The sequence below is a fragment of the Lissotriton vulgaris genome, chromosome 10 (genome assembly GCF_964263255.1).
Source record: "Lissotriton vulgaris chromosome 10, aLisVul1.2, whole genome shotgun sequence".
Lineage (NCBI taxonomy): Eukaryota > Metazoa > Chordata > Amphibia > Caudata > Salamandridae > Lissotriton > Lissotriton vulgaris.
In genome coordinates this window covers 470063186-470089801 of record NC_141698.1, presented here as the reverse complement: position 1 = coordinate 470089801, position 26616 = coordinate 470063186, and the positions used below count along the sequence as shown (strand labels likewise).

General features: G+C 46.9%; 1 protein-coding gene across 1 annotated transcript in view; it reads left to right on the top strand.

Moving 5' to 3' along the window:
- Positions 1 to 26616, top strand: part of LOC147685416 (syntaxin-binding protein 4-like) — a 1262048-nt gene that overhangs the window by 821584 nt on the left and 413848 nt on the right. The window contains exon 15 of the mRNA XM_086939784.1: positions 21639 to 21731. Coding sequence (XP_086795910.1) covers positions 21639 to 21731 — 93 coding nt within the window. The remainder of the gene's footprint in view (positions 1 to 21638; positions 21732 to 26616) is intronic.

Genomic DNA, 26616 nt, shown 5'->3' with positions numbered 1-26616 from the left:
CACAAACAACTAACAGCGCCAAGAAACCAATCGGTGTTAGCGCGCTTTACAAGTCATTTATTAACATAACATAACATAACTATGAATTGCAGCCTGTATAGAAAGATAGCCCTCTCAAATACACTCGCTAGGGGACACATATAGCACAACCCTATTTCTATTAGAGGCTAGTGTAATGCATTTTCTTTATAAATCCAAATCACAATGATATGGGCTTCTTTTCAATGTGTAGTTGACGCGTTTCAGCCCATTTACTCTGGGCCTCATCAGGGCTAGGGCCTTATGGAAACCTGAAACAAAAGTAAATATGATCCCTCTTGTTTACATATAAACATGTATAGAGATACATACACATATATACAACTTTTTACAAGTAGAGGCACTACCTCGCTGTTTAAAGAAGAGTCTCACAGCAAATGGATATCTTAAACAAATGTGTTCTGTGGACAACATTAGAGTTGAAAATAAAGCCAAAAGAGGAAAAACTTACCATTTCTCTAATTTCAAAGATCTCTGAAGTCCCACCCAGTGCATGAATAAACGAGTGACCAATAAAAGGAAAATAAATATAAAAATAAAATAAAAAATAATCAAAAAATGAAAAAATGTGACTGTTCCATTTTCTAAGCTATAATTATGATGGAAGCTAACAGAAAGAATAAATAGCTAGAATAATACCGAACTCAAATAGGACACCACCACACGTGTCATAGTCTAACTATCTTCTCATGTGATAAGTCCACCAATCCAAGAATTCTTATCTCGCCGGTACCACTGTTTCAATCTAGGCACAACAAACTCTGGGCTGCACCTCGACTGTGTATAGGCCGACAATCTGAAACAACATGTCCTGACAATGTATGTAAATATATGGGCGTCTTTCTATATCAAGGATCTAAATGCGTGCACAGATTAATATAAAGTACATACATGCTATTGGCTAGCCGGGCTCTTCGGTTCTTTATATTTCTTAGTCATGAACAAAATATACAACCCAACTCCCCCCACGCCCTACCCTCCCTCCCAGGCGTGCCACATAAGTACTAGTCTCTCAGGAGCTAAGGGGTCACAACCGCAATAGAGGCCTCCCTTTGAAATGAGGGGGGTGTAAGGGGAATCAGCCACCGGACAGGCGCTACTAGCCTTCTCGGGGATCCAAAACAGCAAGGGTGTCCAGCCTACCCTGAATTAAACTGCCGCTGCCACCGGGATACATTTTTATTCATGCTTTATTTTCCCACCCTCATTCACATTTCATCTGCAACAATTAATTAAAATCTAACATGTAAATTCATTCATTTAGACTTTTCACTTCCGGTTCTCAGGCTTGGGCGTTCTGTGACATTATCCTCTACCCGACCCTCATGTCATTCTTCCGGGTTGACTTTCAGTTGTCATGCACCATTATCATGTGACTCAGCTCACTTCAGCCATACTCGAGAGCCCAAATACGCACTAGTGATGAATGCTGAAAGATAAATGTTACTTTAAAAAATAAATAGTTTCACTGTATACCACCCATCTCTACTCTAATCCTCTTTACTTATTAATACTTTTCCCGCATTAGCATTAGTTCAAGTCAAGCCAAGTCAATAACACTTTATTCGGTTACATACATAACCATAAAAGCACATAAAAACATTATACCATTATTAAAAAGCATTTGAGGATATTTACAGTAAAAACAGTGGACCTAATACATAAACATTATTTCATTTCTCATATTATCACATCGTAATTGATTTCCTACACGTAAAAATATTTTTTTAAAAGACAGTTACAGAAGATATTACAAATTCTGTCGCTAACTGTTGTAGGGCCATAAATGCTGGGACACAGTGCTTAATAGATATGTTTTTAAAACAGGAATAATCCATAATTTGCTCTGTACTGAATAAAATTTACAAATGAATACCACATGTATAGTTGATTGTACAGAGATATCACCACATGGGCATTTACATAGCTCTTTTGACCAGTCATTTACATCAGGAAAGCTTAATGATCTGTGCAGGATACCCAGGCGAAAACGCATCAATAAAAATCTGTTATAATCACGTGTCATCAAACATAGCTACGGCTGCAGTCTAAAAGTTGTTAGTGTAAGATTATGTGCTTGCACCGTAATTTTATTCATTTCCACACATAATCTCTTTTCACTCAAAAAGCTTAGACTTTGATTTTTAAGGTCTTTCCTGGATTACCTGTTCATGGTAGGGGTATCATCATAAAATTCTTGGTGGCCTAGATTATATAAAAAGGATTTAACATATGACAGTCATCTAACTTGTTTCACTCCGTCCAGGCCCATGCAGTCTGTTAGGATCCAACGATTGAACTTTGTTTCCTCTGTTGTCCATATCCTATGCCACAAGAGAACCGGTTGGATCTTTATGATATCTTCCAAATATAAAAACCCTAGTGTGGCATATGAAAGAGGAGGTACTATTTGAGACCATCAGCAAGAATCTTAAAAACATATTTTTTGCTACCTGAATAGAACCCACATCTGTGTGTCCCCAAGCATTAGTTAAATAGCTCAATTTTGCTTCATCTAAGCAGGTGCCATGCACACGAGTCTTCAAGACTCCATTTTAGTGCCTTCTGCTCATGCGCAAGAATTTCCCTCCAAGCCTTAGTAAGTCATATTGCATAGATGCAGTTGACGCATGCGCAGGAAAGATTTCCCTATTAAAGCAGTTTTAGTACTTCGTTAGAGTTGTTAACGTTAGCAAACACATATGCAGGCTTCCCTAATCCATGTGTTTTTGTGGTGCGAGTTAGTTTTACACAATACGCAATTAATAACATGTTAGTGAGTTAAACAAGAGGATTGCTTCTGAGCAAGTCTCTTTTCTACGAGTCGTTGCTCCATCAATCCACTAAGTCTGCATTCCAAGCCACATATGCGGCCAGTGGGGAAGCACCGGCATCCACCCTCATTGAACAGTATAGCATAGATACTATATGCTTGCCTGTCCCACTTGTGAGTATGGTATCTTGTGTTCGTGTAAGTTGTGGTTGCAGAGGGCATGAGGGCCATATCTCCTTAATTACATTGGCTAGGGCACATGTTGTAGATATAACCCCTGACCCAACCCAAAGTCCCTGCAAGCCTGATCGAACGTAATGAAGCACTCCCCCGGGTACAAGTCAGGTAGTAAATTATAGCCCCCTTCCTGCAATGCCTTGAATTACATGTTGACCACTGTTTTCCGGACCGGGGCCAATTCCCACACTGTCAATTCCCGATGGAACGGGGCTTGCCTAAGGATTTGCTCCACAAATAACTGCCACACAAATGCTGTCTGCTTAACCACATAAGATCCTGTCTCCGGAGGACCCACCCCCTCCATAAATAAAGTCGTCAGTTCAGATGCTGGCACTCTGTCGCATATGAGCCTCTTTTCCCAGTTATCCCCCTTGGCAAACTACCCGTTGCGTTTTGCAGCTGAGCCTCATAATAATATAGCTCCAGTCTGGGTGCCTCAAGCCCACCTCCCTAATAGGTACTCTGCTTCGCCGTTGCGCCCAGTAAAGGTCTATCAAAAGGGAGTCTAGTGCCCTGAATATTCGTCTCGGTATTGGACACATTGTGTTCTGTAACAGATACAGCCAGCGAGATAGCACCACCATTTTGGCTATTGTCAACCTTCCTTTAGGGATAGTGGGAAGGAGTTCTAGAATCTAATCAAACCCCTTAAAGCCTCCAACATTTTGTGAATATTCAGTTTTAACATTCAAGAGTCATCACCCACCACCCGGATTCACAAGTACCTAAAGTGCTCGGTCTCCCATTTCAGTCCCAGATGAGGGAGTGACCCCACCGATTGATCGGCCAGCCGAGCGAGTGGAAAAAGAAAAATTTACTCCTATTAAGTCTCAGCCTGGAGCAATTATCAAACTCATTTAGTACTAGCAACAGTTTCGGCACTGCCTCTTGGGGTGTGGATACATAAAATAATGCGTCATCCACATACAGCGATATTACCTGAGGTGTTCCTGCCACCTTAATACCCCAGGCGGCCCGATCCTTCCACACCCAAATCACCAACAGTTCTATTGCCAGTGCAAACAGGAGCGGGTAGAGTGGGCAACCCTGGCATGTCCCCCTCTCTAGTCTCCACTCGCCTGCTCCCTCCAGCCCTAACCCTAGCACTAGGCGCTGTATACAAGATCTGCACCCATCTTCTAAACTTTGGGCCGAAACCCGCCACTCTGAATACCTCCAATAAGTACCCCAAGTCTACAAAATCAAAGGCCTTATCCAGGTCTATTGACACTAAGGGCAGCTCCTTGTCCCTTTGCTGTGGTTTGTGTAAAATATGGGAACATTTCCTAATAGTTATGCCCATGTTACGAGATGGAATGAACCCACATTGATCCTCATGAATCAAATGAGTCATGTGAGGGGCCAGTCTTGTAGCCAGGGCTTTACATTACAATTTTACATCCCAGTTGATCATTGTGATTGGTCGATATGCTGTGGGGTTCTGGGCGTCCCCCCCTGGCGTTAGGAGCAAGACAATTTCACCCTTCCGCATTGAGGAAGGCAACACTCTCGAATCAAATGCCTCCTCATATTCCTGCAATAGAGGCTGCATCAACTGGTATGCCTGCAGGAAGGACATATGAATCCCATCTGCCCCTGGGGCCTTTAAGCATTATTCGAAGAGCCTTCTGTATTTCCCTGACAGTGATCTGGGCATCTAATTACTCCACACCATCCGGCGGAAGCCGTGGGAGTGCCAAATCTCACGACGACTGGGACGTGCCTATCTGGTGTCACCCCAGGGTCTGCAGTGTAAACCCACTGTAGGTGCTGTTGGAACACCTCTAAGACGCCAGCTCTAGTGTGGACAAGCCTCCCTCCTTGGCATTTAGGGCTGTTTTCATCTTGGGAGCCTGCTCCCTTTGTGGGATCCAGCCCAACATGCAACCTGATTTGTCACCCTCGGCATGTAGCCGTTGGTGATAACATGTTAGGCTATAGCTGTCCAACCTGTCCCAAATATCAGCAAAAAATTCATGCTGGCCACTTGATATCTAAATACTCTGTGGTTGATTGTGCTAGTATAGTCCTCCCTACTTGAGCTTCCAATATATAAGGCGTAAACCTCCAGCACCTAGGGCCCAGGACAGGAGTACCCCACCTCAACGTTCATCACACCGGTGAGAGATCAGACGAAAAACACGCCAGATGAGTAACCTCTGTTTCAGGAAATGGCTGTGCCCCCGACAACAGCACTCTATCCAATCTACTCTGAGTTCAATGCATCAGGATTGATAAGTAAACAGTGGGAGTGTGGAATGAGTCTCCCTCTAAATATCATGAGCTCCTAGATCCTGCATGACCCTACTAAGCATCTGTGTCATACTCGGTTTTGTGCCAACCTTCAAGGGGGCTCTATCAAGTGCCGGGTCCAGCAACCAATAAAAATCGCCTATCCAAATAAATGGAGTGTCTTACTCATTGGCGAGTAATTCCTGTGTGACCTGGCAAATCAGTGGTCATCTATGTTGTGGGCATATTAATTTAGAATGACAATTTCCCTACCATCTAGGGACCCTCGCAGCAATATGTATCTGCCACGCACATCAGAATCAGTATACGTCATCGTAAATAGGGTGTCCGGGGCCACCCAAACCATGGTACCCCTAGCGTAGGTGGAGCAGGAAGAATGATGGTACATCTGACCTCGCCACATCTTAGCTACTCTGGTTGCTCCTCAATCATTCAGGTGCGTTTCCTGGAGGCAAACAATCAAAATATGGTGCAGCTTGAGGAAAGTTAACACTCTATGGGCCAGATGTATCAAGAATTGCTTTTGCGATTGTTAAATAGTGAATTTTATCGATTCACTACTTAAGAATCGAAAAATGCAATGTATGAAGGATTTGCATTTTTTTGTGTGAATCCTTAACATTTCCTATTAATGAATCGCAAATTGTGATTTGCTATTATGGAATGCATTCCCATTCATGGGAATGCATTTGCAATTTGCGAATACCAAATTGGTAATTGCAAATCGCGAATGCAATTACAAGGGTGATAAGAGGCCAAAAGGCCACCCAGATGCACCCCCAAAAAAGGTAAGTGTGCACATGTGGGGCACATACATGCCCTAAGGACATGTGTGCACCACATGGCACTTAGGAAAATGCAAAAATATGCATTTTTCCAGGAATTTGCAAATTACCACCAACTTGGAGTTGGTGGTAATTTGTGATTCCTTAAAGCAAGGTCGCAATTTTTTTAACTGCTTCTTGTATTGCAATTTGGTAAATGCATTTGCAAAATAGGTAATCGCAAAAATTGAGATTCCCTATTTTGTGAATGCCTTTTGGGATGATATATCCCAAAAGGCTTTTTACAGCTCGCAAATGGGCTGATTCTGTGAATCAGCCCGTTTGCAACCATTAAAAGGCTTGATACATCTGGCCCTATGTCTTTTTGTACAGGTGCCCAGTCCCCGCAAAATCCAAGTTAGGAATTTAAACTTCATCTCCATTGTGGAGTGTACTTACTTCGGGCACCGATGTCGAATCCTGCCCACCCCTGTGTCCACAGCTATAGTGCACATGTTTGAAACAAACCAACTCAAAAAAATATGAACACCCCTCACCCCTTCCAACCCAACCCCCAGGGGCATTTTGCAAACAACAAACTGGTCAAAAATGTAATTCTCAATGTCGTGCCAGGCCACACACATCCCTTTATAAGCCCAACTGGAGTAATAATCTCCAGCTACCCTCTCTACAGAAATCTGGAAGCATTGCTCCCCTCCACCACATATTTCTACATTTTAGACAATCTAAATTAAGCTGTGTCCTAGTAAAGTTTGCAGCTGGCTAGGTATGTGTCTTCTTATTATTCGAGCCCTAGCCCGTGTCCCCTGCACGCTTGTGTCCGTTCACTAATCTGTCTCTTACCGGCCTGCATGGTATGTTTAATTATTAGCACAAAGTTCCTAGATTCAGTTAACTCCCTGCCATCCCTACAAAGTCTCCTCCCTCCACCCATCCTCTTCATCCCCTTCCTGCTCAAGCAGCGTCTCTGGGACCACGTTCACTGATGCATTTGGCCACTCTTGCAATACAGCATTGTCCTGAGCCACATTATTCCCCTCAACTTCCGGGGCCGAGAGGGAGACCTCACTCATATGCAAAGCTCTGTCACTTCCAACTCTGATCCTATTATCTAAGGCAGCAGTCTTACCAGATGATCTCTTGCCTGACCCCCCTTCTTGTGACCCGGACATAGGTCTGTTGCCCCATCTCTTACTGCTTGGTCTAGGTTCTCGTGCCAGGGGTCCGTCCCCCTGTATCTCTAGCCATTCCCACGCTTCCTCAGGGGTCTCAAAGAAATGTTCCCTCCCCTTCATTAGGACCTTAAGCTTTGCGGGATATAAAAGCATGTACTGCAGGTGGAATTCTCAAGGTTTCCTCAGGAAGGAATCACGCTGTTCCTGCATATGCCTAGTATAGTCAGGGTAAATAGATATTTTGTTATTTTCAAAGCAGAGGTCATGCCGTTCTGTTGCGGCCTGTAGAATACAGTCTCTATCCCTGTAGTTCAAAATGTTTGCAATAAACGCATGGGGAGCCCCCGGGGCTGGGGAGGCACCAGCGCCCTGTGCGCTCTTTCAATGACAAACACATTTGACAGAGTGACCGGACACCATTGCTCCAGAAGTAGCTCTACTGACTACCCTTTCGGGGAAGAGCAGGATGCAAATATTGCTGCGCCTGGCCTGGCCTGGCCCTCCGCATTTTCCGCCCGGCGCTCCAGGGCTTTCGTTGTGGAGAAAGATGTGACACCTGTTTCTTCTGAGCAATCACCTTACCCTTTAGGCCCGATACGTCTCCTTCCACAACTAGGACCTTGTCCGCCACCTTGCGAAGGTCAGACCACAATAAATTAACATCAAGGGATACAGTGTCCATCCGGGCTTCCAATGCTTTTCAGGAACCCTGAATGGCGACCAACAGCTCCGCCCGCATAGGCTCCCTCCCCTCTCCCCCTCCATCCGTGTCAGCGATCTGGCTTGTCAGATGCTGTGGGGGGTGCCACTGCATAGTATACTGCGTAATAGTATTGGTGCCCCCGCTCGGGTCTCTTCATCCTTACCCATGGCAATGCGTACAACCCACCAAGCCACTCAATGGGCTGATTATAATTCCCGCTCTTCTGATTGATTGGCATGTTGAGCTGGCCCTAATTATTGTTCCAATGCCCTACTCATGCCTTTTGGTCTGACCCCCCTCAGTCCCACACATCCAGGTTTCACAGCCTTTTCCACTGTGATCAGCATTGATTCTGGTTCAATTTAAATATCGTTTGCCTCTACCGAGGACTGATTCCACACAATTTCTCACGACCGCACTGTGGTCACTCTGACCCCACTTTCATGTGCTTCCTTCACACTTGGCTGGTATCATAAACTCTAATATGCAGTTCAAATACTCTATAGAAGACTCACCGCTCATTAAAATCCACATCTGGTTCTTAGATCACTCTCCAAGGTCTCAGGGCCTCTCACTGCACCGTCCTCTACCTAGGGGCCCTTATATGCCTCTAGCACAGCTCACAATGATCCTTCGTGGTTTAGACAGGGGGCCCTTCTTCACCATCAGAGCCCTTCCAACAAGCGTTAATGCCCCTCCTTTGCTCTTGCAGCGCCAGGACTTTACTGAGTGACTGCTATTAGAGTGCATTTATTCCTGTAGAGTTTCACAAATAGGTTTGTTACCAGCTTTACTTGCAAACCTAAACAGGGCATCACTGGATCTAGCAAGTTTTGATATCCACATTGTCCCGTTTTTTAGGTTTCGCCTGGCCGAAGGCTGCGCACTCGTGCGCAGCTTTTCGGCGCAGGTGAAATCTTTTGTTTACAATATGGGCTTCAGGAACGTCCCCCGGCTCCCATTGGCTAGCTCCATAAATGGAGGCTAGCCATTGGAGCCGGATCTGTCCGTCAAGCCCGGACCAGATTCAGGGGCGTTCCCGCAATTTTTTCCCTCTCCACCCACTTCTTATCGTCATCGCGGCGGTGGGTGTGTGTTATTTTTTTTTTTTCGAGTCGGCCTGTTGTTGGAGTTGGCTGCAAGATTCGAGTTCCCACGAAGCGATCAGGTAAGGAGCATTTTGTTTATAAATGTGTTTTCACTTTGTAAGTTTCCGTATTTTGTCCTGTGCCCGTTCCCGGCACCCCCCCTCCCGCTGTCCGTGCGCGGTTCCAGCCCCCCCTCCCGCTGTCCGTGTGTCCGTTCCGCCCCCCTCTCGTGTGTCCGTTCTGCCCCCCTCCCCGTGTGCCCGTTCTGCCCCCCTCCCCATGTGCCCGTTCCCGCACCCTTTCCCCTTTCACTCTCCGTTGCTTGTTATATAGATGGCAGGACGTACAATGTTTTTACATTTTCTGCTGACCTAATCTGTAGTTGAAAATGAAAAAGCTGAGTAGCAACATTTGAACCCCACAAATTGTAGGGTTATACCAGCCGGAAGCACGTGCCAGCCAGAGAAGAGGTGCACCCCCACGCGCGTTCTGTGACTTTTCCAGGTGGTGACTTGCTTTGATGCCCCCCATTCCTCACACATACAGTGGGCTCGCCCGTCTGTTCTAGCGCCTGTGGCATTCCTGGCGCTCTGGCTCCCTGGCACTGCTATACGGGTGCACCCCTGTCTCTTCTGCCAGCCCCAGGGGTCTGGGGTGAGGTGCCCCTCTGTGAGCTCCTGCAGCTCCTGTGGCAATACCCCAGCCCCCCCCCGGCCCCCACCCCCCAACACAGACACTTTATGCTGCCACCGGGAGTCTGGGATGAGGGGTTCCCTCTGTGGCACTCGAGCTGCCCCGGCTCCCATGGCAATGCCCCAGAGCACCCCCCCTTCCTCCCCCCATGCCTCCAGCCCCAGGGGTCTGGGGTGAGGTGCCCCTCTGTGAGCTCCTGCGGCGCTGTGCCACCTCCGAGGCGCTTTAAAATATCAGACAGCGCCTCAGAATCCCAGGCGGCGCTGTATAATCTCCGAGGCGCTTTAGTGTACCAGACAGCGCCTCAGAATCCCAGGCGGCGCTGTATCATCTCCGAGGCGCTTTAGTGTACCAGACAGCGCCCCAGAATCACAGGCTGCCATCTCAGAGGCGCTTCAGAATACCAGTTGGCGCTATGCCATCTCAAAGGCGCCTCAAAGTACCAGGCGGCGCTGTGCCATCTCAGACCCTGTGGCAGGCGCCACGGAAGGCCAGGGAGAAACCAGTCAAGAGCTGTGCTTAGAGGTGCCCTCAGGAGAAGCAGAGAAGCAACCCTTAGGAAGGCCTCTGTACAACCAGTCACCATGTGTGTGCTCAGATGGTGCCACTGTGGAGGGACAGAGACGCCACCCATAGGCAAGGCAGCTGTACAACCAGTCCTGTGTGTGCCCGGGGTGTTTGCTCAGGGTGCATGTCCGGGGTGTGTGTTCGAGGTGTGTGCCCAGGGTGTGTGCCCGGGGTGTGTGCTTGGGGTATGTGCCCGGGGTGTGTGCCCTGGGTGTGTGCTTGGGTTGTGTGCCCGGTGTATGTGCCCGGTTTGTGTGCCCTGGGTGTGTGTGCCCAGGATGTGTGCTCGGGGTGTGTGCCCGGGATGTGTGCCCGGGGTGTGTGCCCAGGATGTGTGCTTGAGGTGTGTGCCCAGGGTGTGTGCTCTGGGTTTCTGCCTATGGTGTGTGTGCCCGGGGTGTGTCCCCGGGATGTGTGCCGCTGTCGATATGCATTCTGGTAGGTGTAGTTTCACTCTTTGCATTTCAGGTAAGGCTTGTCTCTATTGCCTCGATAGTTCTCGTGCGTGCTGTCTTTCCCTGTCACTCCCTGTCAGTTGCATTCTTCTCTTGCTGTCTGCCTCGGGTTCTCTCTCTTCATCTCAATGCCTCTGTCTCTCAAACTCGCTCTCTCCCACTGCACCCTCGTACTTTCCCTCCCCCTCACTTCACTTTCCCACCTCAGCTCCTGTTTACACACCTGCACAGGTGAAGTCCAGTGCAAACAGCCCCTCCTGCCAGGGCAGGATCCGGAGGCCCGGCGGATCCGGTGTTGCCCACTTCCTTCCTGCTCACCCGCGGGTGTGCCCGCGGCCCTGTGTTTACAAGTGACTAATGCCAGCCAGCCTCCTCTCACACTCGTCACACTGGGCATTAATGCAGTGACTGACGAGAGAGAGACAGCTTCAGTGACTGCCAGGGCACCTGGGACTTGGGGATTAATGCAGTGAGTGGCAGGAAAGAGACAGCTTCAGAGACTGCCAGGGCACCTGGGACTTGGGGATTGATGCAGTGAGTGACGAGAAAGAGAGACAGCTTCAGAGACTGCCAGGGCACCTGGGACGTGGGGATTAATGCAGTGCAGAGTGCATAGGGAGTGCAGAGTGCATAGGGAGTGCAGAGTGCATTGGGAGTGCATAGGGAGTGCAGTGTGCATAGGGAGTGCAGAGTGCAGAGTGCATAGAGAGTGCAGAGTGCATAGGGAGTGCAGAGTGCATAGGGAGTGCAGAGTGCAGAGTGCATAGGGAGTGCAGAGTGCATAGGGAATGCAGAGTGCATAGGGAGTGCAGAGTGCAGAGTGAGTAGGGAGTACTAGAGAGTGCAGAGTGAGTAGGGAGTGCTAGAGAGTGCAGAGTGAGTAGGGAGTTCTATAGAGTGCGGAGTGAGTAGGGAGTGCTAGAGAGTGCAAAGTGAGTAGGGAGTGCTAGAGAGTGCAGAGAGACTGCAGAGATTAAGCAAATGGCAATGTAAATGACAATGCCATTTATTTATCTGTTTTCAAAACCAACACATAAATAAATATGTTGTCATTTACAATGCCAATAACTCTAACTTTTCCAAAGGCAAAACCATTGCATTGTAAATGCTTGTGTAATTAAATGTGGCAGATTCGAAGGGGATTCTTAAATTTATCAGACCATGCCCATAGCTCCTTTGATTCCTTTCCCCCTCCAGGCCCCACGTGGTCCCAGAGAATGTTCTGCCAGGCTTCACATTGGGCACTCCTCCCCAGGCGCTCTCCAGTGCCCCCACTAGTGCTCCAGACAGGATCTTTCCTAAGTCCTCTCAGCCGGGCGGCACCTTGGCCACCAATCGGTTTGTGTAGCTCTCCCGAGCAAGATGGCGCCTGATCTCGATTCTGTAGTCGGGCCCGATTCGGCCCCAGTACCACAACATTTTTATGCGCCATGCCCTCCCAACCTTGCCGCCATCCTATCCGTTCTCTGCAGGAAGCACTTGAAGGGAGAATCAGCTCTGGGACCCTCCGTCTCCCTTCAAGTGCGCCCCCCACTCCAGTATAGTCACATCGCGCCCAATGAAGGTCCCTCTCCGTCGGAGCTTGCTCCCTGCTTCATCAGCTCCAGACTCACCGCCTGCAAGGGGAGGGGGAGAAATCCACACCGGTAGATCGTCTGCTGCACTTCATAGCAGGCTTCGCAGCCGCCGGCTCAGACTTGCTTCCATGATCGGCTGCACCCCACCCGGCCTCCACGATGCAGCCGTCTGTATCTGTTTGACCAGTAAAAACCAGTCCACTGCTCCTTCCCACAGCTGTGTTTTCGGGCAGACGCCACACTACAGATATGCCTACACATGCCTGTCATGGCACAGCAGTCCAGAGAGTCAGCTGCCTCCAGATTCCAGGATTATGTAGGATTATAGCACCTGGCAGGCCAGGAGCTCGAGAGCTCACGGCCTGCCGGCCATGTTCCCAAGACACGCCTTCACGGGCGCCATTGTTAAAGTGAAAGTGCAGCATTTTGCTGCTGCTGAAAAAGAAATTGATATTTAAACGGTGATATAGGTGAACCATGCAGCACAAAGGAAAGCCCGCCATGTTAAATCTTTAGCGCGGTGTGCCGCAGTGAAAAGAAAGTATAATATTTCAAGTTAAAGCTTGACGTCACAGCACTTCAATAAAAACATTCGTTTGTCAACCTCAATATGGGAGCCACGTATAAAGATAGGGCACAGCGACAAGGCCTGTCATGCTGGTTAATAAAAGTAGTTGAGGAAGAGCATGTCCAGCCTGCAGTAGCAGCCAGGAGAAAGTCATTTAAGAAAATAGTGCTCACAGACTAAATAAAACATACAGAGCAACAACAAACGTGAGAGGGCCAGTCCTCATGGGAAGATACAAAAGGAGAAAAGTCGGTACGAAGGCGGGACTACTAAGAATATTGACTAATCAAAAGCAACCATTAAGAAAGTAAGGTAACATGAGCCAACTGAAAAGATGGGCGGAAAATGAGTGGAGCTTCCAGTCCATACCTGACCTGAATACAGCATGTCCTGAAGAGACAGCGCAAGCCCTGCTTGGCGAGACCTAAAAACCAAGGTATTTGCAATATAAAAAACGCAAAAGTGTTGAATGTGTCTAAAATAAAAAGATAAGACACAATATATACTGACACGACTAATCATATTCATATACCAGTTTGTCATACAAAGAGAGGGTTTTTCTTTCTGTTATAGCCTCCCTATTAAAAAGGAAAAAGGCATGGCAAATATAGTCAGTCTCCAGGCTAGATAAAAACATATAGGCTTCTTGATGCATTATAAATCTCTTTGATAGTAAGACCGGACACAAAAAACCATTTCCTAACCACACTATAAAATCCACAAAATAATATAAAGTGCACTGAACATTGTACTGGCACTCCAACACACGGTTATCTGGGGAGTCTATTAGACCGCGCATCTCTTTTTTGGATAGCTACAAGATGATATGCGATACCTAATCGAAACCTGGTGAGGTAGAATCGTTTCTGGATGTCTGTTAACATCACAAGATAGCCCGAATTGTAAAGACCCTTCCTCATGCAGTTAGGCGATTTATTCTTTTGTTAAGATATGATTTACTCCCATTGAATTGCCTTTTGTTTAAATGGCATGGTGGTACAGATATCTGTGATTTTTGTAAACTTTATTCCCAGGATTTATACCATGTTGTTTTTGTTTGTCCAGCCCTTATGTTACACAGGCGTAAATGGTTAAAACCTTTGTGCTTTCAGTTGGGTATTTTTACCGCTTATGATTTTACTGCAGCTATGTTAAATCCCCCAAATGAAATGTTTTGTTTCAAATTGTTTTCTTTCTTTAAATGTTTTCTAACATTGTACTGACATTTTTATTTATTTACGTATTTATAGTTGTCCTTCATTTTGTCTGATAAACTGCTATGTGGATCTCGACAGAGTTCCGTTATCATAAATAAATAAAACTTGAAACTTAAAGACCCTTCCAAGTATTTAGTTACTGAGACTTTTTCTTCCTTTCTTTAATTTCTCTCTCAACTGCTCGTTTAGTGGTAAAGATGGCTTTTAATTCTTTCTTACCAAACTGTAATATATGCGCTGGGTTCTTAATCTGAAGCACTGCATCAATTTCCTTAATTAGCATATTAACAAGAACCAACCATGGGATTTTATTACAATGCTGAAGAGCAAGGCAATCATTAATGACCTCTCTTGAGAATTTCATGCCTGATTTGCTGCAGATATTGTTCCAACCAGTTATCGCCCTCAAATCAATTATATCCTCAACAAAGGTTACACTTAATTATCTATCAGCGATTATCGTAGGTATGGTACGAGGTACACCAAGCAGCCTAGCCAAAAAGGAGTTTTCCTGAGTTTGCAAAATATTGTGGCCCCCTCACCCCTCAGACAATTGTTCCATAGTTGGCTATTGGAGTGCATTTATTCCTGTAGAGTTTCACAAATAGGCTTATTACCAACTTTACTTGCAAACCTAAACAGGGCATCTGTGGATCTAGCAAGTTGTGATATCCACATTGTCCCGTTTTTTTAATTAAATGTGGCAGATTTGAAGGGGATTCTTAAATTTATCATTGAAGGCAGTAATCTCCACCACTGAGCATTGATTAGTATTTTACAATTAACTTTTTTTTTAAAAAATATTCTTATTAACGATTTTAGCTGTTTATGCTGTTTTAAATCAACAATAAAGTATTATTGTAATACTCCTTTTCCATTGGAGGTTTAGACAGTTAATTGATATAATTCCGAAAAATGTTTAGAATTGTCTTTTTTACTACCTGCATTGTTTACTTTTTATGGTCTTTTAATGACCGAAATTGATTTCGGCAACACACAGAAAGAGGAAAAGGCCTCTTTGGAATGCTTTGTGTAGTAAGGTATCCCTTCCACCACAAAATCAATTGCTTGATGACTGATCACTTTGCCATCCCTTTCTTATGTAAAGGCAAATGGGATAAAGAAATACAAACACATTAAAAAACTGTTGCTCATGGAAGACCTTTTGCCCTTCCATTTTGGGTTAGGAAATTTCTGTTAAGCTCAATACGTTGAAATGCAGAACTATAAATAACTCTATGATTGGTGTTTGAATTCTCTGAATAACACAACTAGGTAAACTTTGAACAAATTACATCTTGAAAAAATAATTTTAAAAAATCAAGTCATAAAAAACAAATCAGTAGTTTTGTTTCGAACTGGTGAATACGAAACTTGCTCATCCCTGAGCAGAAACACTCTGGTAAAGAATTTGTAATCCTCAAGCAAAAAAAAACACCTCTCATCCTTGGCAAAGGAATATCTCCTTAAGGTTAAAAACGAGAAAAACCAATATAACGGCTCTAAACTGCTCATTAACTTCAGAGGTGTCCCTTTCTGCGGTTTTCAGTTAGTTGCCCTTCCTATCTCAATGAGAATACTGTGCTTGTTTCAGTATAACAAGGGCAGACCAGGCGGGCTCTGAAAAAAAATATCTTCCCTCTGAGAGGGATTTGATAATTTTGAATCAGTAAAGAGACTAATAAATTCACCCCCAGATATATGCTCAAAGACATATTTCCAACTAGCCGTACCTTTCACTGGGAAAGGAATTCTAACAATTGTTTCATATTCTTTTTTACACTGGTCTATTGTACAATGCTAGATTAAAGCTAAATAATCTATTGTTGGATAAAACAATTCTCAAAAACAAAACCTAACATTTTTGAATTAATTATTTTTATAATGCTCTTAAATTGTTTTAAAGCCATTACATTTATTGGGAAACCAACAAGCTGGGTTTTATCCTGAACACAGCACAGAGATTGCCGTTGTATCTTTCCTGAATGACCTTAAAAGGATGTAAAAGGCAAGAGGCCCAGGAGCACTCATGGACGTCTCTGCAGCGTTCGATAACCACTTATCGAATTATCCTTCCAAGCAGATTGTTAGACATTGGTATAAAAGGCAACAACAAGACAACAAAGGCATAGTGGTACCAGAGTATCTTTCCACTCCTAAAGAAGTTGATCTATGCGTGCCTCAGGATTACATTCCTATTTTTCAAACCATATTTTATTGATTTTCAAATTATGAGCATCACATATCTGTGCACGTTGGTGTCAGCTATGCAATTGTCTTAATATAAACTGGTTCTTTAATAGTAACTTAGAACTCTCAATTCCCTCCCCTCTCCCCCCTTGAGTTGCACTTGCTTTTGCTGGTCCTCTATTCAGGTACTGTTCATACGCCCGAGCTTCTTCATGCCTCTTGCTATTACGGCACTTCATATAGCCAAGTGGATGCTCTCTGCTGTCGTACTCTCTATGCTGTCTTGTCTTGTTCCTCCCCCCTCCTTGCGGGCGTTGTGGGCAATGATGCTTCTTCCCTCTCCTCTTCTCGTCCATTATCTGCCAGGCCCCCCACTAGCCTGTCCCATGCTTTCTCCAAGTTGCCTATGCCTCTTCTTGCTTTTTTGAGCAGTAATCTGCCTTCTGCCCCTGCCCACTTCTACAACTCCTTTTTCCATATCCCTATTCTTGGACCCCCAGGTACCTTCCAAATTCTAGTTAGCTCCCTTTTGGCCAAAACATATGCCAAGTCCTAAAATGTCACTGTCACTTTCGTCTTAACTACATTTGGAAACCACCCCAGTATGTAGTGTTCTGGTGTTTGGGGTAACTCTTTATCGATGACCTCCCCTATGGTCAGTGGTACATCTTCCCAAAACACAAGTAATGTAGGACAGTCCCAGAATATGTCCATCATATGTGCTTCCTGGTCCCAGTATCTGGGGCAGGCTGTTGAGTCCACCCCGAAATATCTTCTGATTCATGTCAGCGTAAGGTACGCCATATGGATGTCAAAGTAGTTTATCAGTTTGAACCTCGCATTCCTGGAAACCTTTGGTGGCCTCTCTACAATAGTCTCCCATTCCGTCTCTGGGTTTGGCCTTCTCACGTCCTACTCCCACTGTAGTCTTAATCACTCCAGAGGTTTCTGCCCATCGCAGAGAATCACCTATAGAAGCAAGAAACCGTTTTTATCCATCCTGTCGATAGTGCTACATATCTAAAGCCATCCAATGCTCTGGGCTTTGTAGTGCCCGTGCCCCAGTGCTTCCGTATGCTCAATGTGATTGCCCTGTGCATAAGGAAGTGGCCTCCCGGTAGGTCATATTCAGCCTGCAACTCTTCAAATGGGAGCTGCTCTGAGTCCCAGTAGAGATCTCCCACTACTCTCAGGCCTGCCTCCTCCGAGGATTCCAGTCCTGCACATCACCTCCCCCTTGGAAGTTGTTGGAGCAGGCCCAATGGCGGTTCAGGGGAATGGGGAACTCTGCTGCCCACTCGTTTCAGGTATCTTGCCCAGCACATCGTCACCATCTTAACTTCAGTTGTGTCCCCCGTGCTCCATTGTACCTTTAGCAGTATTTTTGCTAGTGTCTGAGCTGAAGGCGCAAATGGATACTGCCCTCGTCTGGGTTCCTCTCAGCTAAAAACCACTGGATCAACCAGCTCAATTGTGCTGCTATATAATATGCCTCGAAATCCGGGACTGCTAGTCCCCACTCTGCTGTGGCACATTGTAGTGGGGCAAGTGCCACCTTAACTCCATATGAAGAAAGTGGTCGCTGAGTCTAATTCTCTAAATTTCGCTTGGGGGACCCGCAACGGGAGAGTTCCAAAGAAGTGTAGTGTCCTTGGCAGTCAAATTCTTCAGTATGGCTACTCGCCCTGCTACCAATAGCAGTAGGGACCCCAGAAGTCCATAGAGGATCAGATTGAGAGTATTGCCCTAATCGCATTGCCTTCCAGGAGCTCGGCAGGACCATGATATACTCTTACCCCTAGATATGTCAGACAGCTGGGTTCCCAATGGGGGCCATCCAGGTCTATTGGCGGGAGTCTATAAGGCGTCATAGGGAATAGTTTTGATTTCTGCCTGTTGACCTTGAGGCTAGATAGTCTACCAAATTGCTCCAACATGGCCTGTCCACCGTCCAGGTCTGCTGCTGTATCCGGGAGGAACAGCAGTAGGTCTTCCGCATATAAGGCTATGCAATGGTGTGTCCCTTCGGTCATCGGACCTCAGTAATCCTGCCCCTTTCTTGCTCTGCCAGCCAGTGGCTCCATAGCAAGAGTAAATAACAGTGGGGACAGCGGGCAGCCCTGCCTCGTCCTACATTCTACTGTGTGTCTGGAAGAAATAGTCTTCCCAGTACGCAACCTGGCCATTGGGATTGTGTATAGCAGAGCAATTCCAGCACGCCAGGAACTGCTCAGCTGCTCCCTGTTCCACCCTTTCCGGTATGCCCAGCACTCGGAAATTGCTGCCCCTCACCCTCTCCTCCGCCTCCTTGAGCCGGTGTTTTCTGGTGCTTGGCACCAGCACTTAATTACTAGCCCCAGCTCCTATGAAACGCTGCCACATGGTGGCACTGATTGTTTTAGTTTCTTCATGATTGTGTATCACCACGTTAGTGATAATGTCATCACGCCAATCACAAATCCAAGAAGCCATCGACAAACTAGGGCTTGCATTCTATTCCCAGAGTCTGCTGCACCCTGCCACTGCCTGAGCCTAAGCCTCCTATTGTATAATTGTAGCTGGGGGCTGGCTCATGACGGAATTGAGACAATGAAGCTGCGAGAGCGCATTTGGAACTTGGAAGTGAGGGCTCTTGAAGAAGAATAAATGAAAGTAAGTGTGAACTTTCCACTTGCTGTGTAGCCAGAGTAGGATATCCTGCTGCCCTGCATTGCTGCTATCCTCAGCGTGCTCGATGCAGCTGTGGACCAACACAACTTTGTGTGCCATGGCGTCACCTGTAGAATCTGTGCGCTGCACCCCAGCATGGTAATTGCTGAGCGTGCGTGAGTCCAGTCGGCACCACAGCCATACTTACCGGCATTGACAGCTTTATGGCTGGGGACAATGCCTGTGCTGTAGCAGGCAGGGCCACAGCAAACTGAGCAGTGGATGCTGATGCCATCGCAATCCCTGGACCTACTAATAACAGGCAGCACTAGCAGTGACATCACCTGCTGTGCTCGAGCAGCCGTCTGTTCCGCAATAAACCCAGTCATACCGCACTGATTAATATATGCAAAAAAAGCATTTTCATTTGGTGTACATATTGTTTTTGTACTCAGTGTAGGTAAAAAGTAAAACACGCCATCTTCCACTTCTTTAGGAATGACAAAAGGAAAACGCAGAGTTCAAAATAGCAGGTACATGTACAGGCTGACGACCGGGATCACAGGCAGCAGCAGTGTTATAGATGAGAGAGAGAGCAGGAGTAAATAGGAGATTAAACAACAGGAGAGGAGAGAGATAAGACAGAGCTAAGTAGAAGAAAAGGAGAGCAAATCAGATACAAAGTGAAAGCAGCCATGATGTGAAAAAGAGAGGAAATAGAATGAAAGGATGTAGAGGGCAGGACAGAGGGAAAAAAGCAGACAAATGATAAAACGGAGACACAGCTAATCACTGCTAGAAGAGTGATAGTAAAGAGCCAAGCTCGAGGGGAGAGAGCAGAGCATGGATAAAATTGAAGAGGAAAAATGGCAGGGCTAGAATGAATAGAGGGCAAATCAGAAATACAGGGAATAAGGTAACACCAGGTGTGACAAAGATTATAGAAAACAATTAGAAAGGTGAGAGGATAGACTCTTAGAGCAAAGATTTAGGGGACAGGCAACAGATCAAGGTTAGAAGATAGAGACTGAGGCACCTAGAGTATTGAAAGTGGGGCTCACAGGAGTAAGAAGTGAGCTGTGGCCTCCTTGGCAAAATTTTCAGCACCTGCACTTCTTTTTTTTTTACAAATTAAGCTCTGGTCTTGACCCATTCAGTAAATAGGTGCCAGCTAGAGATCTATTGGAAACCATTTTAGGAAGACTAGCTTATCAGTATTTTTGAAGGGGAACGCATTCAGGAAATTAGTTTTAAGTCAGGATTGAAATTAGAATCTATGTGTACTCCTTCCCTTACACAGGTAGGCAAACTAGTAGAAATATTTGAGATGATCGCAGAAATAGAGATTGATAAACGTTTTAAAAACCTACCTGTGTGTCTTGATAATAATTTTTCAAAAGCACACAAACAGGCACTTAAAAGTTTGAGTGATGATGCGAACTTAACCATTAAGGTGGGAGGTTGTAGTTATGGGCACAGTAGACAATGAGTACCTGATAGATACATTTCTGAATGTTAAAGAACATTAGTTAGCCGGGGGTAGTGTAATCTGTCCAGCCTTAAGAGAGATATTAAGTCAGTGTTGGATGATGCTGAGGAGTTGAATTGAATATGTGAAGAAAGAATGAATTCTTTGTTAATCAAAATCCTACTGTGCCAGCTATTTATGGATTGACCTGAGTCCATAAAAGCATGTCAGACTTACCAATGATGCCAATATTATCTAGTTTGAATTCTATCACTGAAACTTTAAGCCAGTAGTAGATCATTTTCTCAAATGATGGGTATGTAATCACAAATCCAATTGTGAATGATACGACTAATATGATAGCTAAAGTAGATGGTATGAGATTTGACAATATGAATGAGTTCCTGGGAACTTTAGATATCGAAGCATTATATACCAGTATTGAACAACATGATACTGATGAGGTAGAGAAGGATATACTACTCAGATAAGAAATGTATGTGCCCGCAGTTTGTTTCTAGGTGGATCGTGTGAGGGTCTTCCGTAAGTATAATATTTATTCATTTAAGGATGAACCTTACATTCAATTAAAAGAGACCAGTACGAAAGCTACTTGTGCTCCAAGCCTGGTATACATCCTTAAGTATTCTGAGAAAGCCCTTCTATGCTGGACTGTGTTGTGGTGTGTGCACAACATCCATTTGTGTCGCTGAAACTCTAAGGCACGTGTATAGAAAGTAGCACTGTGTGCGAGTGTGTTTGGAAGGGTGTTGTTGGTTGTGGACATATGTAGCAAGTGTTTTCATGTTGAGCATCATGTACACCTGTGTACAGATCTCATGTTTTGGAACACAGCGCTTGCGGTGTGATGGGTGATGATGTGTGAGAGATGGAAACCTCAATTATAATTGCAATAAGGGCTAGAATATATAGGCACTTCACTAGCCGAGCCATAGGGGCAGTGAGATGCAGTGGGCGTGCTCACCAACAAAGGGTGGGGTATTCAGAGGAAGCCCACTAAACCACAGGGCAACAATGGGCCAGGCAGGGATGGTACTGCATGAGTGAAAGATGCCCACAATCTTATGTGACAATAAAAGAAGGTGGCACTGAAGCTCCCTCTCCGGTGTATGTTTTATCAGTTTGTTGTCAGTTGACATAGGTTTGTTACAGTTGCTATTTGCTGTCTCCTCTGCAGACCTTTGACCCCTTCAACTACCCTGAAAGCAGCATCGTGGAACACCTGCGCCAAGAAGTGTCTGACCTGCGACATGAAGTCTACCGGCTAAAGGTGAGCATCTCTTTAAATGACACGTTGCACTTGGCAGATAGCATACATTGGCAATGTGACATGTCTCGGATACCGCTGCTTGCAAAGGATTGCTAGTGCTTGCCATAACTAAACATATATTGTAAAAATGGATATAAAGCACCCCCAAAAAGGACAGCTAGACACAGTAACTCCCACTGTGTTTGGTTACCTATCCTCACAGGAGAGGATTACATTCTCAAAGAAGAGGAAGGAAGGTGACTTCATTCTTTGTAATGATGACATCATGCATTCAGTTCACGTCCAAGGCAGGGTGACACAGGAGACCAACCAATACAGCAGGCTCTACGTATGCACTGATCACAACTTCTGAGAGATTTGGCCCATCTAGTGTTGGTTAACGAAAGGCAATACAGTCTGCATTGGTGACAAACGCTACCATAAAGAGCATTCACAACCTCAGTTCCCTGGTTTACCATTATGGAGAGCACAAATGCATTGTCCAAGCAGCCCATATCACACGAATGACTCCAGGGTCAACTCTAAACAGTAATGTGCTGGGAATGAAGACTAGTGTATTGGCGATCTAGTTTTTTGGGCAAGCATACACAGCAAGATTGAAGATATCTGCAGGGATACCTTGAGCAAGGAGAAAAAAATCCTCCCATAAGGCCCTAATGAACTGGCATAGGGGCACTAGAATTGGAACCAGTTTTGTACATAAATATGGATTTCCCGAATAAGCATCACAAAAAGAAAGTCTAACAAATGTAGACTGTAAAAATAAACAAAATTCAAAACTAATGACATGAATTGCTAAACAAGTAGCAGCTTCCATCGTGGCTCCCGTTACAGACTCAATGAACGCCTCTTTTGCCCAGGGCTTGGTGCCACCAAGCTGGAAAACAGCAGTTGTAAAGGCACTTTTTTTTTTTTTGTAAAATTTTTATTTAGTAGCATGCAAGGTGAAACGGTAAAGGGGGACGGGTATAGAGCAAGAGGATCAAAAGGAGAAAGAAAAGAAGAACAGGCGACAGGTCGCCACGAATCCCCACACAGGGGGAGCAATGAGTAGGGAGGGAAAGTGTCCGCAAAGGAAGGGGCAGCAGCACTCCAAAGTCCACACCCTGACGCCAGGGGCCGGGCAAAGCAACAGAGGCGCGGGCAGGAAGGCCTGCCCATCATAGCGTCCAAATTATGCCAGGCGATCTAACAGTAGAGGCAGTGTCCCTGGTCAGGGGGAGCAGTCCCAGCCCCAATCAAGACTCATTGTCCATCCCAAAAGCAAAGTAAGTCGCAAAGATGAAAACAAGAAATAACTTCCCCAACTACCCCCCGCCCCTCGTCCCTCCCCAACCTTCACCACCCCCCAGTGGTGGCGACACCAAGCACACAATCCATCACAGTCACTCTCACAATCAAATCTGGAAAAGATGAAGGGTCCGCAGCGCCGACGGACACACTGCCGAAGGAAGGCCTCGGGACAGAAATCTCACAAGTGGGCCCCAATTATACATAAAGTTCTTGAAATTACCCTGAAAAATGTCAGAGAGACGTTCCATGCTCAACAAGCGCCACAACCGGGCATGCCACAAGGAGACAGCAGGGGCAGACGGGGTCTTCCAGGCGGCTGCCAAGGTCATCTTAGCCGCACCCAAACACAACCACATGATACGCTTATCCGCCCTAGTCTGATGCTCGAGCAGTGGGTCCCTAAGGCCTAGTAGAACAAAAGCCATGGAGTCAGGGAGTGGGTAACCCAAAATATCCTTTATGTGGGAGAGAATCTCGGCCCAAAATGGCTTAATGGAGGGGCATTCCCACCATATATGGCTAAAGTCCCCCAACATCCCACAGCCTCGCCAGCACCTATCTGAAGCTGTTGGAAATATGCGGTGCAGTTTAGACGGGTATAGGTACCAATCAAAGATGAGTTTCATATGGGCCTCTCTGAGGTCAGTAGAGTGGTTATGCGCTGTCACGTCCCGCCACAGGCCCCGCCACTCACAGTCAGAGACGCCCCTCCCTAACGTGGATTCCCAATGGTCCTGATATCGCGGTCTCGGAGACATAGTAGTATCTAGTAGTAACTTATATAGGAAAGAGATCGCCCCTTTCATGGTGGGGGTGCGTAGGAGGAAGGATTCAAATGTCGTCAAGGGTCTGGTGGCGGCATCCACCACTGAAGGCGACGTCGCCCAGTGTAAGAGCTGGAGATGCCTGAATCGCTCCGTTGGCAGAACTCCGTAGTCCCTCATACAGTTGTGGAAAGTGAGGGGTTCGGTGCCATGGAACAGGTGGGTGAGGGCTCTGCAGCCACCCTCCCTACAAGCCTCAAAGGGACCCTCCGTCAAAGCCGGGGGGAAGGCCGGGTTAAAATGAATCGGGGTGAACGGGGACGGGAATGTGGTCCATCGGTCGTCGCCACTCACCGCGTCCCAGACCTTCAATACCGTGCTTGTGGGAGTGCTAATGTATGCATTCCTGGGCCGGTCCATCTTAGGCTTCCAGGCCAGATCCCAGATGGAGCGGCCCGCAACACTCCGATCCATATGGAGCCAATGCTTCTCCGAAAATTGTTGGGACCACTCCACCAGAACTCTCAATTGGGCAGCTTTGTAATACAAATGCATGTCCGGGAAGCCCACTTCCCCCTCTAAGCGTGGGCGCCGAAGAACCGCAAACGGAAGCCGCGCTCGGCCACCTTGCCAAACATATTTCAGCATCACGGTCTTCAACCGGCGAAAGTAGTCCAGTCCTACCGGGATAGGTAAAGCCTGAAAGAGGTACAAAAGCTTGGGAAGAAGAACCATCTTGAGTGCATGAATCCTGCCGACCCAGGAGATGAATTTGGGCTTCCACCGTTCCAGTTCAGCCCGGATCGATGTCAACATCGGGGGAAAGTTAGCCTGGAACAGGGCGCCTATGGTGGAAGTCAGTCGCACCCCCAGGTAAAGCAAGGACGAGGACGCCCAAGCAAGCGAAGTGAGCATCCGAGTCTGTTGCACCTCCCCTGGGGACAGGGTCAGATTCAAGATGTAAGACTTATCAAAGTTAACCTTAAAGCCCGCCACCGCCTCGTAAGTGGAGAGTACTGAGTGGACATGGGGTAGCGACTGCGCTGGGTCACAAATGGACAAGAGGACGTCGTCGGCAAAGAGCGAGATCTTATGCTGTTCGCCCGTAAAGGGAAGCCCCACAATTCGCTCATTCTCCCGCACCGCCAACACCAATGGTTCTATGCTGAGGGCGAAAAGGAGGGGCGAGAGGGGGCATCCCTGGTGCGTCCCCCGGCCAAAACTCCCGGCAAAAACTCCCGGATCTGTGGCCATTGACCAATACTCGAGAAGTAGGGCTACGGTAATTGGCCTCAATCATGCGAATGAAATGGGGCGAGAAACCGAAGGCCACCAGTGTCTGGTGCAAGAACCCCCAGTCCACGCGGTTGAAGGCCTTCTCCGCATCAAGCCCTACCAGCACCGCTGGTATGCGGAACCGTTCCGCCTTTTCAATGAGGTGTACCACGCGACGCAGATTATCATGAGTCTGCCGACCCTTGATGAATCCAGATTGGTCAGGATGAATCAAGGCAGGCATGAGGTCCTGAAGTCTGCTTGCCAAGATGGAGGAGTACAATTTAGCGTCCAGGTTGAGGAGCGCTATCGGGCGGTAAGACGTACAGGAAGTAGGGTCCTTCCCCGGCTTGGGGATTATAGTAATCAGCGCTTCGGCCATGGAGTCCGTGGTCCTACCATCAGTCGCCATTGCATTGAAGAGGGAGACTAAGTAATCACAAATGTCAGAGGCGAACGTCTTGTAGAAGAGGGCCGTGTAGCCGTCAGGCCCAGGGGCCTTGTGCAGCTTCAGGGCCTTGATGGCGTCCAGGACCTCCTCCCGAGTGATGGGGGAGGACAGCAAGTCATTCCATTCATTAGAGACTTTCGGGAGAGGGAGCCCCTCCAGAAGTGTGGACTGAGCCTCCGGGTCGAGAGCATCACTCGAGTAAAGCGCTGCATAGAAGCGACCAAATATGGCCGCCTTGTCCGCGTCTCTGTGCTGAACAGAGCCCGCGTGATCACGCACTCCACCTATGTAATCCCGTTCGCGTTTGTCACGAAGTTGCCGGGCAAGATGGCGCCCAATCTTGTTGCCCTGGGAGTAGGAGGTACGCCGTAGGCGCAGAAGATTAAATTCCGCCCTGTTGTTATAATGGGCCCTCAGCTTCCCGCGCACCGCCGTTAGGGGCCGTAAAGTCACCCTGGAAGGGTTCGCCTTGTGGGCCTGTTCTAAAGTGGCAAGTTCCGTTTCAAGAGCCTCCCTCTCCTCGCGTCGCAATTTGTTCAGGTGCGCGTTGAGAGCGAGGCAAGTGCCCCTTAAGGAGGCCTTGCACGCGTCCCACGTGTTGTATACCGAGGTGTCCGAAGGAGGATTGAGGAGAAAGAAATCACCGATAGCCTTGCGTAAGGCCTTACAGGACAGGTCGTCCCTCACCAGGGCTGCTGGGAAATACCACTTGCGCCAACCGTCCCCCCTGGGAGCCCAGTGCAGACCCAGAACTACCAGGCTGTGATCGGATAGGGAGAGTGGAAAGATATCAGACAATTGTATATCCCCCCGGAGAGCCTGGCCAACCAAGACATAGTCAATGCAGGAGTACGAGCGATGAACGTTAGAGAAAAAAGTATAGTCCCTAGTTTGTGTATGGACAAAGCGCCAACTGTCTACTAGCCCCATATCACTCAACTGCCGCTTAGTTTCCTCTGAGAAGACGCCAGTGTCCGCCCTGCGTGTTCTAGAAGCATCCAGGTCCCTGTCCCATACCATATTAAAGTCACCCAGCAAGATCAAGTGTCCCTCCACAAAGTCCCCCATCTTATCCAGCAAGCCCTGCAGAAAGCCATTCTGA